Source organism: Alligator mississippiensis, chromosome 9 (assembly GCF_030867095.1).
Source record: "Alligator mississippiensis isolate rAllMis1 chromosome 9, rAllMis1, whole genome shotgun sequence".
NCBI classification, from domain to species: Eukaryota; Metazoa; Chordata; order Crocodylia; family Alligatoridae; genus Alligator; species Alligator mississippiensis.
The window spans coordinates 73,228,935-73,248,583 of NC_081832.1; the positions used below are offsets into that span (position 1 = coordinate 73,228,935).

The 19,649-nt window shown below is 42.9% G+C and overlaps 2 protein-coding genes across 6 annotated transcripts; one reads left to right on the forward strand and one right to left on the reverse strand.

The window, feature by feature from the left end:
- Window positions 1-90: 90 nt before the first annotated feature.
- Window positions 91-10,795, forward strand: HNRNPAB (heterogeneous nuclear ribonucleoprotein A/B). 4 transcript variants are annotated; one of them, XM_014597564.3, is made up of 9 exons: window positions 91-188; window positions 264-523; window positions 3,389-3,557; window positions 3,663-3,821; window positions 4,280-4,411; window positions 5,480-5,585; window positions 5,679-5,834; window positions 5,913-5,997; window positions 9,427-10,795. In XM_014597564.3, the coding sequence occupies exons 2-8, from the start codon at window positions 285-287 to the stop codon at window positions 5,981-5,983; spliced, it is 1,032 nt and encodes a 343-aa protein (XP_014453050.1). In that variant the 5' UTR covers window positions 91-188; window positions 264-284; the 3' UTR covers window positions 5,984-5,997; window positions 9,427-10,795. The 4 variants fall into 4 exon arrangements, with proteins under 4 accessions (XP_014453050.1, XP_006277662.1, XP_014453049.1 ...); XM_006277600.4 differs by lacking the exon at window positions 9,427-10,795 and adding an exon at window positions 6,256-6,568; XM_014597563.3 differs by lacking the exon at window positions 9,427-10,795 and having other exon boundaries at window positions 5,913-6,568.
- On the reverse strand, window positions 4,057-19,643 carry PHYKPL (5-phosphohydroxy-L-lysine phospho-lyase). 2 transcript variants are annotated; one of them, XR_009454815.1, is made up of 13 exons: window positions 19,539-19,643; window positions 17,946-18,064; window positions 15,895-16,054; window positions 14,564-14,638; window positions 14,009-14,096; window positions 13,802-13,918; window positions 13,419-13,501; window positions 12,868-13,093; window positions 12,357-12,511; window positions 11,745-11,834; window positions 11,288-11,418; window positions 10,776-11,206; window positions 4,057-4,374 (listed from the first exon to the last, which is right to left on the reverse strand). XR_009454815.1 is itself a non-coding variant. In XM_019478405.2 (13 exons), exons 1-12 carry the CDS (start codon window positions 19,595-19,597, stop codon window positions 10,792-10,794), a joined length of 1,353 nt encoding a protein of 450 aa, XP_019333950.1. In that variant the 5' UTR covers window positions 19,598-19,643; the 3' UTR covers window positions 4,057-4,374; window positions 10,776-10,791. The 2 variants fall into 2 exon arrangements, 1 of the variants encoding a protein (XP_019333950.1); XM_019478405.2 differs by having other exon boundaries at window positions 10,776-10,841.
- Window positions 19,644-19,649: the final 6 nt, after the last annotated feature.

Consider the following 19,649-nt stretch of genomic DNA (forward strand, 5'->3'; position numbering starts at 1 on the left):
GCCAGAGGGAGCCAACCAGCGAGCTTGTTGTTGGCGGGTGGCTCGCTCTCCGGCTCTATAAAGGCGGCCACGCGTCGAGGCTGCGGCCCTGAGAAGACGTGTCTCGGGGGGAGCGCAGCACGCACGCAGCCGCGCGGGGGTTTTAATCCGATTCCGGCCGGCCCGGATTTTATTGGGGCGGTTTTAAGGTGAGCGCGGGGCCGGGCCGGGAAGGGGAAGGCAGGCAGGCAGGGGCCGACGCTGAGCCGCGCTGTGTGTTGCAGGCGCCGCCGCGGAGAGGCAGCATGTCCGAGGCGGAGCAGCAGCAGCAGCCGGCGGCGGCGGGCGCCACCCAGAACGGGCACGAGGCGGCCGAGGGCGGCGCGGAGCAGCAGCAGCAGCAGCAGGCCGAAGCCGAGGCCGAGGCCGGCGGGGGGGCAGCGACGACGACGGCGGCGGCGGCGCCCGCGGCATCGGCGCCCGGCAGCCAGAACGGGGCCGAGGGCGACCAGATCAACGCCAGCAAGAACGAGGAGGACGCGGGGTAGGCGGCGGCGGGGGCGCGGGGCCGCCGCTTCCTTTGTTCTGGGGCCGCCTTTTGTTGGCGCCATGTGGCGGCTGCGGCGGGGGAGGGGAGCGGAGCGGAGCAGCGCGGAGGGGGAGGGGCGGGCGCTGCGCAGGGCAGGGCAGGGCAGAGCCGCCCGCGGGGGGTGGGGGTCGTGGCCCCGGGAGCCTGGGGTGTCACCCGCAGCAGGGTGGAGGGGCTTTGTCCTGCTCGCCTGGCCCCCCGCGGGCCGGGCAGGAAAGGCCCCCGCGGGCGGTGTTTTCGTGACGAGGGTGGGGGTGCAGCAGACGCTTCGTTTCGTTTTAATGCAGCGGTGCACGTCGGCAGAAATGAGGCGGGGGGGGGGCCTGGGCGAGGGGGATGGTCGGTGGTTCCTGGCCTGACAGATGGCGCAGCACCCGTGTTCAAACATGACCCCCCCCCACAGTTGTGGGTCCTGCTTGGTGCAGGGGCTGGGCCTGGTTGATGGTCCGAGGTCCCTTCCGGCCTAGGAAATGATGCAGCCTGAAGTGCCACCAGCACATCTTTTTCAGTTGGCCCTTCGTGTCATTTTTGTCATAAAGTAACTATACCAAATTTAACATGTACCCTGGACGGGTTGTCTGCGTACTGAGGGTGGTGCCGGTACCAGAGTGGGAACTGCTATGCTAGGTCTCTACTTGCTCTCTCTCTCCTGGGAGGTGGGAGGGCCAGGAAATGTGGGTGTGAGAAGTCCTTTTTTTAAATCTCTTGCAAGTGTGAAGGTTAAAAATGATTGGAGAGCATCACAGTGTAGTGGCAGGCTAAGCTGCAGGGCCCCAGGGCACTGGCAGGAAGCCTTTTCTCATAATGTCAATATCCTGCCACCAAAAGTAGTGACCATGCAAGAGGAAGTAATAGTTGTAATGGGGAAAATGAGACCTTTTGGCTTTCTGTACTAGAGGATTTTAGACTAGGTATTAGGAAGTCTAGAGTTTAAGTATATTTCTGTACAGAAGATGATTGGCCTGAATGTTGGGTGAAGCCAGGTAGTTCCTACTCCTATATCCAATTCCAAGACAAAGATTTGTAATAACATGCAGTAAATGCTGCCATGGTGAGAAACGAGCTCAGTATGCTGGTAGCAGCCCCATCCCTACTAGGCAAAGTACTTTATGGACAGCAAAGTTCTAGCCTCACAACTGGGAGTTTCAAGACTTCCACTACAGGGCTATTTTGCTGTTTGGTTTTTAAAGCCCCCAAAGATTATGGAAGCACTAGCAAAGGACAGATCAGAGCAGCCTTGCAAAACTTCTCTTGTACAGGGAGTGAAAGCTGTTCTGGGGAGAATGAAACCAATGGCCATTATTCTGCTGTTGTGGTAAAGAGTGCGTAAACATGTCCCTGGCTTGGTAAAACCTGATCTGGTTCTTCAGGGCTGGATTAGTGACAGGGTAACAAACAAACTGTTTAACAACAACAGCAGAATGCACTCGACAGATCTTGTAATGCATTTGGTCATGACTGCTCAGTATTTGAAAGAATAATGTTTTAGGTTAGGTGGAGGGAAGGAAGGATTTCTCTTTACCAGATGCATATTGCAGGCTGTATCTAAAAAGATGAGCATCTACCTTGCAGATTGCAGGGAACATAAATGTATATGCTTTACCAGGTGGAATTGGAAGCCTTAAATTAACCTCAGAAAATTCAGGTTACTGCAATTCAATTAAGCTAAAATGCACTCAGGAACTGGTATCTAGTCACTGGGCTGCTTCTAAACAAAGGCCCACCTTAAACTGATTTGGGAGTCCTTACAGATGTACAGAGCCTAAGATCTTTTTTGAACTGTTTACTTTACTTGTTTGTGGCATCAAAAATTCCTGAGATGGATGATGTAGCTCTCTTACCTGATGTGCATGAACCTGCTGTATCATGTGCTCTCTTAAATTAAGAGCCAAGGGAGTTGGATATCCTTTATCAATAAATTCTGGTTGCCTTGGCTGATTTGTTTGGGTGTTTTGTTTGTTCTCCCCCCAGTTGCTAAACTTTTTTTCACTTCCTAATTTTATCTTTTTTGCCAGTATTTTGTGTTTGTGGCTAGATGGGCCTAAACTTCCCTCCCCTCCCCCCTGTTTCCAATACATGGGAAGTGAGCCTTTAAAAAGGTGGGGGTTTTTTAAGGAAAGATCTTTGTAAGTGGTGTCTTTTTAGAACTGCAGATTGATTATTCCCTGACTTCATTACAGTGTGACTGTAGTGGAGATGAAAACGTACTCTTATTTAGTAACTGGACAAAAGCATCAATACAAAGGCATTCGCCCAGTTCTAGAGCAAGGTCTTGTCTCTGTGCAGAACCAAGTTGTCAGGGGTCAGAGGGTGTTTGCAATAAGTTCAGGAGGTGATCATTTTCATTTTTAAGCCTTCTAGTCCTCACAGGTTAGGCACTGCTTTGCCTATAGGTCAGCCTAACTTCCCTCTTGCTATCTTCCTTCAGCTGATAGATTGCACCTTTACTGATGCTAGGTCTTACCCCAGATTTAACTAGGAATATTTAATTGATCCACCCTTTTTACTTTGGAAACTAGAAAACTCTCAAGTGGCAAGTAACAAAATACTGTAAAAGTATTGGGCATCAACGTGGATGAAAAATAGTTTGGAACAGTTAACTTTGTCATATTTTTGTAATGAGTGCTTGGGATACTCCACAGTTATCCTCTTGGATTTTAAGTGAAGTTAGTGTTGAGCAATTCTTCTATGCCAATACTTTTGATGGAATACCTAAATATGGGAATGGCTTAATCATCACAGAGCACCTGAAGGATATACCCAAGTTATACTTAGGCTGTAAGTATTCCTTATTTTAATCTTACCATTATGATATTTCAGGAAAATGTTTGTTGGTGGCCTCAGTTGGGATACAAGCAAAAAAGACTTGAAAGATTACTTCACCAAATTTGGAGAAGTGACTGACTGTACGATAAAGATGGACCCTAACACAGGAAGATCCAGAGGCTTTGGGTTTATTCTCTTCAAAGAACCTGCAAGTGTTGAAAAGGTACGTTTCAGCTCACACAGTTAATTCTTTAAAAACTGTAGGTGAGGCCTTTAATTCAGGTGAAGGTCTTTAAATAAATTAATCTTAACATCAAATTATTTGTAGGTTCTGGAACAGAAAGAACACAGGCTAGATGGGCGATTAATTGATCCCAAAAAGGCCATGGCGATGAAAAAGGATCCAGTGAAAAAGATCTTTGTCGGAGGACTTAATCCAGAAGCCACGGAAGAGAAAATCAGGGAATACTTTGGAGAGTTTGGGGAGGTGAGCATTTTTTAATCTGATGAGCATAGAATAAGATGGGGCAGGGAATAGTCTGTCATCTATAGCTAGGGAACTGAATGTAGACTAAAGATGGAAGTAAAATAAAATTTGGCCCCGAATGCCTTGCTGCTTGTAGCAGCTTTTGCTTTGTTAGCTACATGTAAAGCACTACATAGTTATATACTGAAATTGCCAGTTAATGGTCTGAGTCTTAGTGTTTAATCAAGTGCTCATATTGATTTTTTTTAGTCACTTATTTATTCATAATTAAATTACTTTTCTCAAACTACATCTATAAACTAGAACAAATTTGCCTAAGAGAAAGCCAATGCTAATACAGACTAGCTAACTGTAGCTGCTTATGTACCAAGTGCTAAGCTGAAATAAAGAATAGGAACCATATAGTGAAAATGCAGAATCTTAAAGTAGCATGCTCAAGTATAATTTCCGGTCTTCAGATTGAAGCAATTGAACTTCCGATGGATCCAAAGACCAACAAAAGGAGAGGTTTTGTTTTCATCACTTTCAAGGAAGAAGATCCAGTCAAGAAGATCTTGGAAAAAAAATTCCATAATGTCAGTGGAAGCAAGGTATGAAATTGTTCAGCTTGAATTGCATCTTCCCCTATGATACCATGCCCAGAATCTGTTTACAATGCATATTTTCAGAACTGACTTCTGATATTACACAAAGGCAATAAAGACACTTCTCACTTACAATACTTAGCTTTCTACCATGCTTTATATAGGTATGGTTAGTGTGGTGATAATTAACTAGTTAAATTGGATTAATTCATTAATCAATTACTCTATCTGGGGCTTGGAGTTGTGCACTATAAAAACTCCCCACTTTCTACTGGCATGTATTGAATGCATGCAAGTTGATATTGTCATTAGAAGTTGCTCTTGCATCAAGTCAGACCTCAAAAATGAGTTTATTTGGTATCCCTTGCTAAATCCATATACAGATTTTTGTCACTTAATACACTTCCACAGGCTGTGAAAGGGGAAACCGAATAGGCAAAATTATATTAATAAATACTGGGGAAAATAGCTAACTGTGCAGATGTAACAGTTGAGTGAGATTCAGTGGTTAGCTCTGTCCCTAATTTGGAGTGTTCCTTTTAATAGCACTTTCTGGTGTGACTTCTCTGCTAAGTAACCTGCAGCCCAGGCACTGATTACCAGAGTCCTGATTCTATGGAAGCTCAGTTTCACCTTCTTGAAAGGACAGTTGTGGAGGAAATGTTGCTATGAGCTGTCCTATGGCTGTAAATGCCCATTAAGTTCATTTTCCTGTTGCCTTCAACCAGCTTTAGCAAAATCTTAGTGTACAAGGTTGGCTGTGAAGCACTCTCAGTGGCAATACTGTATAGTTGAGTGATAAGCTTCACCTTTGCCAAAGGTGGCAAATGTGTATTTTGTAAGGGTCTTTGCTAATTTTGGCTTTATAACTAAATGAGTTCTATAGCTTGATGCATTTTGTGATCACTTAAAGCTAATATCTTTCTGGGAGAGCTTTAAAAATCACAATGCTAGCAGAACTGAGGGCTGTGGCAAAATAAGATCCCAGTGACTTTAAAAGCAATGTGATATAGGAATAGAATTTTGTATGAAACAGGTTTTCAAGCATATTGCTCTCCTCTGTTTTGTTCTTAGTGCGAGATCAAGGTAGCACAGCCAAAAGAAGTATACCAACAGCAGCAGTTCAGTAGTGGTGGTGGAAGAGGCAGTTATGGAGGAAGAGGCAGAAGTGGAAGAGGTGGTAAGTATTGCACACGCTACTTTAGTATGGACACTATAGAAATGAGCTGTATGTACTAAAATGGGATTTTGTGGATGGTTTTCCTTTCTATAGCTCAGAGTCAAAATTGGAATCAAGGTTATGGCAATTACTGGAACAACCAGGGTTATGGGAGTCAAGGATACGGCTATCAGCAAGGTTATGGTGGCTATGGAGGCTATGATTATTCAGGATATGGGTATTATGGATATGGACCAGGCTATGATTACAGTAAGTAAAGAGAACTGTATTGGGTCTAAACAAGCAGAACTAAATTTCAGTTTAATCCATTTGTTCTCCTGTTTATAGGTCAAGGCAGTGCAAATTATGGAAAGTCACCAAGACGTGGTGGTCATCAGAATAACTACAAGCCATATTGATCAAACTTATTCAGGTATGCAGTGGCATGGTCTCTTTTTTGGAAAATGACCACATAGGTTTTGTATTCAATGCTGTAGATGGCTATTTCAATTATGTACCAAATTTAACTTTACAATAAATTTCTATGGCCTGTTAAATGTGCATCTTACTTGGAAGAGCTCCCTGGAAATGTCTTCTCTGTTTAATACTTACAGATAACTAGTTGTCTAGACAGTGTGGTGTGTAAAATTTCAGCCCTGCTGAAGATATTAATTAATGATTTTATTAATAGGTTGATTTTGAGGGTCTGCTTAAAGCTGCAGCTCTGCATCTAGGGACTGCCTCTTGGAGTTAACTATGGACTCTGCATTACTCCAGTTGTACAGAATGAGATGCATCTTAGGGAACCAGTGTCACTTTCCACCTTTTTATTTTGTATTGTTTTTGTGTCATACATTTCCTGTAATGGAAGTGTTAATTTTACTGTACTTTTTGGTACCTTTTTGGAATCTAATGTATTGTAAGGTATTTTACATGTGTTCTGATTCACCATGACATGGATATTGAAGCTATCCTAGCTTTTGAAATAAAAAGGCATAATCTAGTGTCTTGTGCCATTCTTCAGCTTGTGCCTACTAAACTCTAGTGTACTGCTTCTAGAACAGATGCAGAAAACAGGAGTTAATGGCTTTTATTGGAAAATGGAAATGTTGGACTAAACTATGCAGCACTGGGTAGTAGCATGGCTCTCTTGCAAATGAACAACAGCTGAAACCTTTCTTGTTAATACCTTGGTTTTGAAGTTAGACTAGAATGCTTAGTGGAAATCCCCAGCTGCCAGTAAGAGCTGCAGGTGTGCTGTTTGGTTACTTGACACAGAGTCCTCTGGACAAGTGTGGTGTGGTGGCCTTCTCTGACAAATGTAGTTTTGCACAGTTGTTTGTTTCTTCCTTGGGAACCATGGGAGGATGCTCATTGCAGGATGACAGAATAGTGAGAAGCCCTTCTTCCCTGTCTTATAGGACCTATTAATAGTGCTTATATCCAAGTTGTGGGAAAACCCTTTTCCTTGGTATAAGGTAATAAGCAAAAGGGTTTAATTTATCCTGGAAAAACAAGATGGGAAGAAGTTTTAACATCTAAAAAATGCAAACTTTTCAGTCTTGCCTACAAAAGAACAAAACCTGAAGGGACCAGGTATTTATTTGTCAAAGCGGGGCTTCTCAGGTTTCATATCAGATTGACCACTTTTTGCTAGAGGCAGTAATGCTCCACTGCAGATTTGGTCCTATGCTGCTATTTCCTTCTGTGTGCATGGCTTTTCAATATTTCAGGCAATAAAATTATTAATTTACTTTAAAAGTAGCTTGTTACCTAGTCTCAAACTTGTAGTTATAGTATTCTCCCTGTACTAGGTTTTAATGGATAGTTCAGCATCCCAGGAGAGTAACCTGATCGATAGCTTTTCAAAACTGGTAGGGCCATCTTAACTGCAGTTGAAATTACATGTCAAGCATGTCTTTGCTTTGATACTCAAGTTTGGCACAGCAGAGAAATAGGATTGGTATCTCTTAAACTTGGCTGACTTTAAGCTCACAGGATTTGCAATATTTTGGAGCCCGAGTGTGTGAGAACTGTGGCCAAGAGGGCCTCTTGTGCATTAAATTACCTCAACTATTCTTATATTTTTTCAAAGCATGGAGGGTAGAGCAGTACCATTTCATGTATTTAAATGTTGTGTGGGGACTGCAAAGTAACACTTGGAATAACTGGCCTGCTGCTTTATTATAGTGGCAGATTTGAGGAAGTGTCTGTACTGTGGTGTATTGGGTAGCCTGTCAAATCGCATTATTTGATGGGTACATACTTGTCATTAACTGTAGAATGTGCTAGATGCCCTTTTTACTTTGAAACTATAAGTTGTTTTGGGTACTATATGTTTGTTCCTTAATTTTTTTTTCTTTTGGTGCACCAGTTGCATCTTTAAAACGGCAGGAAAACGGATCTGAACCTGAACAAGCTGTTTAAATGCAAGCGTCTCAATTACTGTAACTTAAAGTGAATGATCAAGTGCATAGTGTCTCTTCCCATTGATAAACAAAACTGAAGTATTTGAGCAGATAAAACAAAACTAGAAGAGAGAACTGACAAACTGAATAAGCGAGGAAAATGCAAACTCTACCTTCAACTATGGAAATCCCTTTTCAAAAGGGATGCTAACATTTTTATAGGGATTTTTATTATACAGCACCTAGAACTGTAGGTGGTGCCTTTTTTAAAAAGCTGTTGCTGATAGCCAGTTTCAGTGTAAAAGCTGCTAATAAGTTCTAGTTGAGCAAGTGAATGACTCCAAAAAAGTGAATCACCCCCTTTTTAATATTAAGGTCCTGTTCTTCTAGATCTTCCAGTTAATCCTTATGGTTTAAGCCTGAGCTAAGCAAAACTCAGTCCCAGAAAACTGTGAGAGACCTATCAATGTAGTGCTTCAAAAAGCTACTAGTCTTTCTTGGCTAAATATTAAGATTGGACTAGTTATACCTACATGCCACTGCTGCTTGCATCCTTTTTATGGCAGTGTGAAGAAAAGGCTTGTGGGAGCAGCATGTTACTCAAAGGCAAGCAACTAATCCATCTGTAAAGGGGAGCTGGCATCCAGCTTGTGCTGTCTTGCAGTATTGACTGGCTTTTTTGCACTTTCAGCAGTTTAACCTAGTTTCTTCCAAGATGTTGCCTTTTCATGGGTGTCTGCCTGAAATGGATACTAGTGCTCACCTAGTTAAAAAATAAGTTAGACTAATAATAGACTGTTGAAAAAGCTGACTAGTTAGAGCACTTGGGAAGTGATTAAATAATCATGAGGGAGGAGTCTGCTTCAATGACTAGGAATGTGAATATCCTTGCTCAAATGCATGTTGCCAGGAGAGGATTACCCAAGCAGCTTGCTAATATATTAATATTCCATACAAATAGCTGAGCTGCCCTGTTACAGCATAAGCACCATCCAAAGATACCCCAGTGAAAAAATGCACCATGTACAAAGGGTATCTAAACTGTTACTGTAGGACTAACTGTATTGCCCAGATACTAGTGTTCCCAGCAGGCCAAATAATTTCTAGACTCAGCAGTAAGACAGGAGACTTATGCCTTCACTGTCTATGGCTCCCTAGAAAAGTCTGCTCATAATGCTGAACTTGGAAAGAGTTTACTTGTACCTGGAAAGTGCCCTTCTAGTTCAAAGCTTATTTTAGCACAAAGGACTTGGGGGAAGGGGGTTCTGCAACCAGGAAGTCAGACAAGCACAGCAAAGGAGGAATAGGCAAGTCCTGTGAGTGCTAACTAGGTGCCAGGGACCTTTTTGGCTCACCTGTTTCATCATTACAAAATGGCTTGAACCTGGATATGTGGGTTCACCACAGCTAGAATACAGCTAATCTGTTCATAAATGGTCTCTCCAACATTTCAGGAAAAGCTTCTTTCTAAAGCTGGCTGTCCACTGGAAGTGGAACCCACAAATCCTGCTGAGGAGCACAGATCCTGTGTCCATTTACTTTAGCTAATGCTTCACAGAGCTGGTAAGAAGCTAGAGCTAAAAACTATGTCTTCTGGGAATACTGTGTTCTTGAGGATTTAAACTGCATCAATTAAGGTAGAATAATGAACCTTTGCAGTGGATTTTGTGAATATTGGTTGGAGTTTATGGAAAGAAAGTATGAAGTTACTCATGACACTGCCATTTTTCCATGAGAAAAATCAAGTAATTAGTGCCTCTAGTTTTGGCTTGTATGGAAGGCAGGCAGTCATACTGTTACCTTCTAGAAGGTGCTTCCTGTACTTCTGTAATGAGGTAGTTGTTTATTCCTGACTTATTTGGAACTGGGGAAAAGCCAACTTAATGCAGGAGATGGTACATACATGTTTAAAGTACCTGCATTAAGTTGGTCAATTGTAATGACAGCTAAATCAAGCTGGAGGTAACTAGAGTTTCTCTGTCCTCTGAAAACAGAATAGTACAAGTAGGCAAAGTTTAGTAATAACCCCAAAATGGAAAGACCCACTTCAGCTTTTCTTTTTAAATAAGTGTTACTGCCTTAAGTAATGTATGCTACAGTGTAGAGGTGTTTGGTTTTCTTCCCACCCCTTTCCCATGTCCACATGTGTGGGGCTGTTCTTGATGGATTAATTTGTTTCAATTGGAACCCCCCAAACAAACAAAACCAAACCCAAACAAACCCCAAACAAACAAAAAATGGAAAACACTAGTTTCGAGCCCTGTACTATACATTGCCAAACCATTCTGGTGAGAGACTTTCTGACAGCTCTTCAAGCAAAGCCAGCAGTTTTTTGCAAGTAAGACAGGAACAGGCCCCACAACTCTAAAATGATGCACACTGAAACCCTAGACTACTCCAGCTCTACTGTTACTCTGTCATTACTACAACAAGTAGTTTCCCCTCAGTAAGAGCAACCTGTCTGTAAAGGAGGTAATTGGCTCCTAGGGTAGTAAGTTGAGGAAATACATAAGCTTTAAAAATTTATGGTGTAATAATGCTAAGTAGATTTCTTTTAATTGAAAGGTTTTAAGTGGCACTGTAGTTTTAATGATGTATTAAAAGCTAGCTAACTTCTACTGTTCCCCTTCAACAAATGTGCACGTGGCAGCCTTTTGGTGTTAGATACCCCTCTACATGGCTCAGAAGTTAAGCAAAATATTGACCATAACAAACATGTTGCTCATTTCTTCTCTGTAAGTATACTGTATCCTAAGTGATCTTGACAATTTAGTCAAGTAGTGGAAAATTATAAAATGCTTACCTATTAAAATTGAAGCTTAAGATTTGAGGTCTCCCACTGTTTCACATGCCGCCTCTTTTTCCATATCTGAATATGGAATCAACAAATGTGTAAGTGTTGAAGCCCCTTTTTACTCCAGTGAGTTGACTTTGCGACTGTTGCATTCAGGTGGTAAACTGCAGACTTAAGTCTAAATGTAACACTTTGTTCCTCTGATCAATTAAATCAGTCCTCCCCCCTGTGCCCAGGCAATTGAAAACAAATGGAAGCTTGTGCAACAAGTTATTATTGACAGGTTGAATATCTTCTGTACACATTTGAGAATCCAAATATTAAAAACTGGTCTTAAGTTTGTATCACTTGGGTTTAATTTGTAGAGACCATTTTCTTGGGGGGGGAGGACACACAGGTGTTGACCTTAACTGTGAACTTCAGTTGATCATTATGAGCCCCTGTCAAAAGCATAGTGGAATAGCCAAGATTAGAGCTTGCACTCAGTCAGACAGATACCTCTATAAACTTAACATAGTTACCTGTTAATATTTTATCCATTGCATCCACAACTAATTTGGCATCCTGTACACTAAAGCACATTGGAGGCTTGAACTTAAGTACGTTTCTTCCTGGACCATCAGTACTCAGCAGAATGTACTCTTTCTTCAGTCTAGAAAATAAAGACTGCATCTAAGGCTTTTTAAAATAATTTGAAATTAAAAAAAATGGAGGGGGGGCTTACTACATAGGTATGACGTTGGAATTTTATGCAAATATCTCGATTATTAAATGAGCTATATGCCTGATAAAACAGTATTTTGTGCAGTGTGCATTTAAAGAATTGCACTTGATGGAATCTGCTTGGCTACCTGTACATAACAGGCACATTTAGGTCTTGCCTCAGTCCAAATCCAGTAATAATCTGAAATGATAGACTGACATGTAGCATCTGACTTGTAGCATCTTTTATTGGGGGTGAGGGGGGTGGAATCTAACCTTGTTATCAAGTACTCTGCTTCTTCAGTAGCTGGGGTCCTTTTGTCTTGGTCTTTTATTAAATCCACTCCAATAAATAATCCAGCACCCCTTGTAAGAAGATAGAAGTAGAAATAATCAAAGATACAGAGCAGATACTGTCCCATGACAAGCATTTGGTTTGTTTGTTTTTTAGTGATACTTTTTTTTCATTTCACCAATTGCTTTAGTGAAGGGGATAGAAGGGTACTACAGTCTTGTACAGATATGCTGGTTAATGCAGATTTAGCAGAATGTCATTAGTAAAGTATAACAGGACTTTAATTGGCAAACTAATTTATTCACTGTGCTTTTTTTTAATGTGCGTAAATAGAAATGAACTCCTTTGCTAACGATTGATATAGCAGAGGTGGTGGTTGCATGTGATCTAGCAGCTTACAAGAGAAGTAATTGGCACAGGTGCATTAATTTCTAGGTCAACTAAGTCGTAGAATTTTAATGAAGTGAAAGCTTTTCTAACTTCTTGGTACCTCATTTGCTTGTCCAAAAAAGCACCTGGTGGCATAAGATTTGAGGACCTGTTTCTGATCTATGTTTGAACAGCTTCTGAAAATCTGAATTGGTGGTTGATACCTGACATTGCCAATGATAGGATGTTTAACTTTCTGTTGATTCAGTAATTCCATCAAGAAGTTGCCCACTTGCATAGCATGGGCTTGAAGATGCTCCTTCTCAATCACATCCAAAACTGCTAAGCCTATGGCACATGAAACAGGATTTCCTCCAAACTGCTCAAGGAAAGAAGAGAGACCATTATGTAGATAAGGGACTCAAATCTGTTTCTTTAGATATTAGTAAATATTTTTTATGTTATAGGTGAGACCTTGTAATGTGCCTCTGACTCTTGGCATCAGGATTTGATGCCTACTGCACTTCTTATTACCTAGCTTTTCTGCCATTCAGAACAACAGCAGGAAGTAGATGTGTGAACTCTTAGTAGTATACTGTGTTACTTAATGGGGAGTAATTGCTTAGTGTTGCTTTGAATTAACATCAACTTGTATCCTCCCAGAGTGACACTTGTTTAAAAGCAAGGCTCTTCTAGTTTATTATATGACAAAGTTTGGGTTAACTCTGTACTTACTGTATTAAAGTATTCCACTCCAGTAGCTGCAAATGATTCTGCAATTTCTTTTGTTGTTGCTACACAGGCAACAGGGTGCCCATTTCCTATTGGTTTGCCCATAGTGATGATATCTGGTACCAAATCCTCTCCCTGAAGCTGGAATGCCCAAAAGTGTTTGCCAACTCTGCCAAAACCTACTTGAATTTCATCAGCAACAAATACACCTCCTGCTTTGTGCACGTGTCTGTAATGTAATATTGATTTCAGTTTTGCATTTACCCTTCATCTCCAATATAGTCACTTGACAACTGAAATTTCATAAGAAACTTGCACTTAAATAGGAATGACCTAAAAGGTTAGAAAACAAGCCCTACAGTGTTAACAGCATGCTTGATATTCTATACTACATATACTAAGAAGTCTCTCCTGAAGAAGTTATTCCGACAGAAAAAGCACAATAAACTTAAACATGAAGATGAAATTTAACAATTTACAATTTAAGATGAAATGAATGTCTAAAAACTTCAGTTGTTAGAAAAACACATAAGAGGTGCTTTAAGCTTACTTACTCTGCTACCTTTTGGAAATAGCCTGCTGGTGGAATGATCTGACCAGCAACACTTGGTAGAGATTCAACAAAAAATGCTGCAATCTGAAAGTGTAACAAGCAACATACTTAAGTAATACATATGCAACTGCAGTACATCCTTGCGTAACTTACAGGTGCTGAGCCAGATTAAATAATAATTTAAAGAGCAAGACTAATCATTTTAGAATACTCAGCTATTGTGCCTCAGATCCATCTCAGAACACAGATAGCTTGTGGTACCTAGTTATTTTATATGGATGGTTGCCAATAAACTGCATGGTAGTATTAATAAATAGCTTACTGAAGGGGGTGGGGAGGATTTTGTTTGTTTTCATTTTGTTGTTGTGTTTTTGTTTTTTTTACCTTTCTACCCTTTTTGTGTGCTTGCTCAATGATTTCTTTCACTTCATTGGCATAAGCCGTAACTAAATCTTTATGATCTTCTCTGTATATTCCACGGTATGTGTCCGGGATAGGAGCCTATAAATAGAAAAGTGCCCTGGGTTTAGTATGCATTATGTTAGGTGGATAGCAAATTAATAGTCAATGTTTGTAATCTGTAGTACATACCACATGGACCCAATCCTTCTGTCCTTCTAGATTTCTGAATTTATATGGACTTATGTCAATCAAGGATGTCAGATGTCCATGGTAAGCACTTAAAAACAATCAGCAGAACTAAGCAGTAATTTCCTCATCATCACAACCTTGTAGAATTAGTGCAGCTTTTTCACCCTTTGGACAGGGTTACCTGGCTTAAGAGCTGTATACAGAACTTGGTGAGCCAGCTGAATTGGTTTTGGGCTTTTATGCATCTGTGCTGGGTTTTTAAGCTATGGGCCCTTGAAAAATCTCATCAAAATCAGGTTCAGCATTAGTGGTATTGCATTATCAGATCAGAATTGAACCCTAGAACTCCAGCTATAGAAGCCTGGGAGTGGGGGGGGGAGCGAGCAGAGGGGCATGTATGCCTATAGTCATTAGCTTAAGTTAATTCCTCTGCTAGACAAAATTACTTGAAAGAAATCTAGAATCAGATGGGGCAACTGAGTAGCAATTAGAACCACAATCAGAAATGGCAGTTGAAGTTACTGAAGGATAATAAAATATTATAAATGTACTTACTGATCTAACACAATAACATCTGTGTGTTTTGTATGTTGTCGTGCCAATCTCAGGGCAAGGTCATTGGCTTCTGATCTACAAATGAAAATTGAATAGCTGTTCCATCGCATAAATGGCCAAGCTTTAAAATTCTGGCCACAGAAGACAGGGTAGATGTGCGCTTTTTACAGACTAACTAGCAGATAGATAAAGCACAAACTTTTGTGAAATAGCATTTACTTAATCACACTGCTGTGACTTGCTCCTGTAGTATCTGATGAACATCAACCAATAACACAATGTGCAAAACAGGAGGCACAAAAATGTTCAGTAGGATGGCAGCTGCACTTAACCTTCAGCAGAAGACCCAAAACCATTTTTTTACTATTTCAGTGAAGCAGGGCAAAAAAATATAGCTGTAATTACTTTGAGATACTAACATTCCTATAATCCTCCATGTTAGAAAGATCATATAAAAATGACTAGCTAAAGCTCAAAAGCCACCAGGCTTCTGAGAAAAAGAATTAACTTTTGAATTGTTTCTGTACTTTTATCAGACAATTAATTAGAGTCTATGCACTGAAGCAACTAATCTAAAGATTAAATTTACTCTGCTTTTAAGTGGTTGCTGAAACAACATTGCCTGATACTCTGAAGCTTTTGGAAACAATAAAATACTCTCTTAAATGTGTGTTCATTTGTAGAAAGTCTCTCTTTTAAAACTAATTCAGAGTTGCCTTTTAGGAATAGCATATTAATTGAAAAACAAGTCCAGATAATGCATGCATTATTGAATTTACTTCCTGGCAGGTAGAGATGATATTTTTACAACCTGCCCAATATGCAAAGGGGTCCTCCCTACCACAAAATTCTGAAATTAGACCGCAAATGAAGTTGCAAATAACCCAGAGCAGTTGAAGACAAAACAAGGAACAAACCATTAAGTATGACACTATACTTTCCTAATAGGCGTGCCAATTTGAATATTAGTGGCAGAGCTTCAAGAAAGAATCAAGTCCAGCAGCCTCCACAGAAAAGCACCCTTTAACTGGTCTGCAACATCAGAATCCATCTAATCACACATAGCAGTGGTTTTCAATCTTTTTTTTTTTCCACTTGCAAACCCCTAAAAACTGAATGGAGGTACAGACCCCTTTGAATGGTAAGTGTGGGTATTTGCATATTTTTGCTTGATCATAGTCATCTTCTGGGGACCCCTTAGGCATGATCTGCAGACCCCAGGGGACCACAGACTACAGATTGAAAACCATGGATCTACAGCCATGGAGATGTTTTGGCAGCTGTTTTTAAGTTTGCTGCATCTCAGTCATGAAGATGTTCTCTTTACTTACCCTGAATTCAAAAAATAGAAGGTGCACAACTTCTCAGGCAGCGTTTTGGAAAGTCTTCTTGCATAATCCACTATATTGTCATGGAGATAACGAGAATTTGTATTTAGCAACTGATTCTGTTCATTGGCTGCATTTACTACATCAGGGTGGCAGTGTCCAACTGAAAGAAATGGGGGAGAGATCAGTTTCAGTGTTCTTCCTGCATGCAGCTTCTCTCTTCCATGCTTGTTCACTAATAGACATACATTCTGCACCCATTTCTTATGGTAGAGGGTAGGGGTGTACCCATTATTTTTGTGGCTGATACAGATCACCGATTTTTAAGGAGGCATATTGGCCAATACCAATCCAGTTTCCAATACCAGCCTAGCAGCTTGGAGAGCTGCCTCCAGTGGCTAAGTCTGGGGAGGGGGAAGGGGTGCAGATTAAGGCCTCACAGGGAGGAAGGAGTGGGGCTGGAGCTGGGGCAAGTGCCGCCCATCCAGGGCAGGATGGCCCCAGCTCATCTGGATAGGAGGGGGGAGGTTGGCTCCTACTGCCATGCACTGCTTAGCTTGGAGCCACTGGTTGGATGGCTTGTCTGGCACTCACTTGTCCAGCTGCTTGTCTAGAAGGGCAAGGGGGCTGCCCCTGGATCTGAGCAGAGCAGGCTGGGGCCAGGGCTGAGCCAAGCTCTCCTGGCAGGGCAGAATGGGGCTGCTGTAGCCACAAATTTGCTGTAGCCCCACTCCCAGTGCTGCAGCTGCCTAGCCCTGCCCCCAGCCCACCCTTTGCAAATCTAGGAGCACATGCCACTCCTGGATGAGCAGGCAAGTGCCAGACAAGCCACCTGATCAGTGGCTCCTGGCTGAGCACTGCATGATGGCGGGAGCCAACTCCACCTCCCTGCACCCCCAGATGAGCTGTAGCTCTGGGCAGTGCTTGTCCTTGCCCCAGCTCCCTCCCCCCAACACCAGACTTACCAGCTGGAGGCAGCTCTCCATGCCTGGGCTGTGCTGCTGCCTGTGCTGTGCTGCGCACATGCATAGGCCATTCATCTGCCACATGATTGGCCTGATATAGCTAATTTCTGATATATTACATTTTCTTCATATTGGTTCCGATCCAACACAGGACTGATGTGTCAATGCACCTCTAGTAAAGAGAGGAAACTGATGCCTATATTTGAATGGCAAGGCATTAACACTCAGCAGGAAGATGAATCCCTGAGATATAATGCAGTATCTAATTTGCAAGTGTTTTTCTGATTACAATTGTATTTCTTGTTTGTTCCAATGAATTAGTACTTAACCAGATTTTCTGGATTGCATCCAACTGATGTAAATCATGGAATCATAGAAAATTAGGGCTGGAAGGGACCTCAGGAGGTCACATCTAGTCCAACCCCCTGCTCCAAGCAGGGCCAGCCCCAACTGGATCATCCCAGCCAGGGCTTAAAAACCTCCAAGGATGTGGAGATACCACCACCTCTCTGGCAATTTGCCCTGCATTACAGCGTGCATGCAGAGGCGTGCCTGATAGTGCCAGTTCCTGCTCATGGGGTGTGCCCCACGTATTTACAAGGTATAGTTCTATGGAGTAATTTTAGTTGAGACTATTAAAAAAAAAAAAAATCAAAATACCATGAGGATGAAGCACCTGCTTTTTCAAAGAGACAGTTAAGACACCATCCTAAGCAGTGATCTTTTGCAAGCTGTAGCACCCAAAAGTAATCCTTCAAGGGAAGACACAGACAAGTGCAGCAAATTTGAGCCATTTGTTCCTTGGAGTTCAAAACTGCTTTAAAAAAAGCAAGTTGAGCCCATTTCAGTTTACTGAAACAGTCCAAAAGCAAGGGCAGGGGAAATGTGTAGGTGCACAGAAATTTGCGTGTCAATACCAGTTTCCCAAATAATAGTTTCACAAGATGTTTTCCATTTTTGCAACCACAAGAAATAAATTATGATTATATTACAACACACAGTTTCTCACCTTTTTTCCTGTCAGGTGCAGTTCTCCCAGAACATTATATTTTATGTAGTGTAACATGGTACCCAATATTTTAAACTCACCATGAGCCACATTGTTAATGCAGTCAAGGTACTGTCTTCCATTTTCATCATACATATACTGGCCTTTTGCCCTGACAATCTTCACTGGATCTTTGGGAAAGAAGAGCTTGCAAGAAGACCTGGAGCAAACATCAAAAAGGCACAACTTAGCATGAACCTGATCACACGAATCGGTTCTTTTCACAACAAAAATGGAGATGACGCACCCAAGCAAAGGCAGTCTGAACTACTCTCCTTCAGTCCCCTCCCTGGTGGTGCTCACCCCGCGAGGTTCCCTGCGGTCTGGGTCTGGCCTTGAAAGGAGCAGAGGGAGTTTGACACCCGTGCCTTAAGAAGAAGAGAGACTTTGCTTTGTGCTCTTAACACTCAAGTGACATCCAGAACCAAGGGCCTTCCACAGAGATCGCCAAACTCGGCTGTAAACTTCAGTCGGCTCTGAAGCTTTGTGGTCCTCTCCTTTTACAGTATCCCAAACCTTCACCTTGTCTCCTGCAGCCTCTCGTCTCAGCTTAATCATCTCTGTCACCTTCCCCGTAGCCTTTCAAGACTCGACACGGCAGAGCGAGGCATGAAAGTCCTACGCCTCTGACCAGCACGGCTCCGCGTGGTTACAGCCGTCTGCCTGCGGGGCTGTGAGCGCTAGCAGCTCTGTTTGATCGGCTTTCGTGTATAATAAGCCCAGAACAGTCCCCAAACCTGCTGCTTAAAGGAGCGGGAGGTGATGCAGTTTCTACACCACGAATTGGGGGACAAGGTCCCTTCCAGCCCCATGAATAGATTTAACTCCAGGTAGTTAACTAATTTGGGGCAGCCCATTAAATAAGTTCAATATAACTTAAAAGAGGAATCTGACTCTGTTCCTCGTGGTTTTAAAACCATATTTTCCAGCCCAAGGGATTGGGGGTTTTTTGTGCATCTGCCTGGTCAAAACCCACCTATGCTGCCATGAGAGCATATCATGCTCACGCAATGCTGCCATCAAAAACATAACCCCAAAGTCGTCAGTAATGAAAAATATAGGAAAAGACAAGTTTTCCCGCTCTCTGCTACGGGACTCGGGATGCGTTTCGCAACCAGAAAACGTGCCTGCTTTTTAAACGGACAAGGGGCGCGTCTCGGGTGAGACCACAGCGCTTCTGGCTTTCCCGCAAAAAATGCGAGACGGAGATGAAAAAGGAAAGGGTGAAGGTGAACTCGGGTCAGAGGAGCAACCATGAAACCTGTACAGCGCTTGGGAAGTGTGTGTGTGTGTGTGTGTGTGTGTGTGTGTGGGGGGGGGGGGGGTGTATAGGGGAGGGGGGGATACGTGTGTGTGTGGGGGGGGTGTATAGGGGAGGGGGGGATACGTGTGTGTGTGTGGGGGGTGTATAGGGGAGGGGGGGATACGTGTGTGTGTGGGGGGGTGTATAGGGGAGGGGGGGCCCTCCCGTCCGAGCCCAGCGCGGCCCGCGGGAGCGAGCGCGCAGCGCCGAGGACGGGCCCGGCCCCGGGACACAGGGCACGTGGCACGTGGCGGGGCGGCGCCGCCAGAGCTGCCGGGCCCCCGAGGCGGCATGCTCCCCCCGACCCCCCCCGGCCGCCGCCGCCACCTACCCGATGAGTTGCAGGCGCCAGGCCAGCGTGTCCTGCCGGCAGCGCCGTGCCGCGCTCATGGCTGCCGTGGCTGGGCTGAGCCCGACCAGCGCCGGGAGGAGGAGGAGGAGG

Bases quoted from the DNA above. Each gene is read 5' to 3' on its own strand.
- HNRNPAB (XM_014597564.3), top strand. From the start codon at position 285: ATGTCCGAGGCGGAGCAGCAGCAGCAGCCGGCGGCGGCGGGCGCCACC. The intron at 3,558-3,662 runs GTACGTTTCAGC...AATTATTTGTAG, and splicing joins AACCTGCAAGTGTTGAAAAG to GTTCTGGAACAGAAAGAACA. The intron at 5,835-5,912 runs GTAAGTAAAGAG...TCCTGTTTATAG, and splicing joins TGGACCAGGCTATGATTACA to GTCAAGGCAGTGCAAATTAT.
- PHYKPL (XM_019478405.2), bottom strand. From the start codon at position 19,597: ATGAGCGCGGCACGGCGCTGCCGGCAGGACACGCTGGCCTGGCGCCTG. The intron at 14,097-14,563 runs GTAAGTACATTT...ATTGTTTTTAAG, and splicing joins GATGTTATTGTGTTAGATCA to TGCTTACCATGGACATCTGA. The intron at 13,094-13,418 runs GTAAGTAAGCTT...ATTACATTACAG, and splicing joins TATTTCCAAAAGGTAGCAGA to ACACGTGCACAAAGCAGGAG.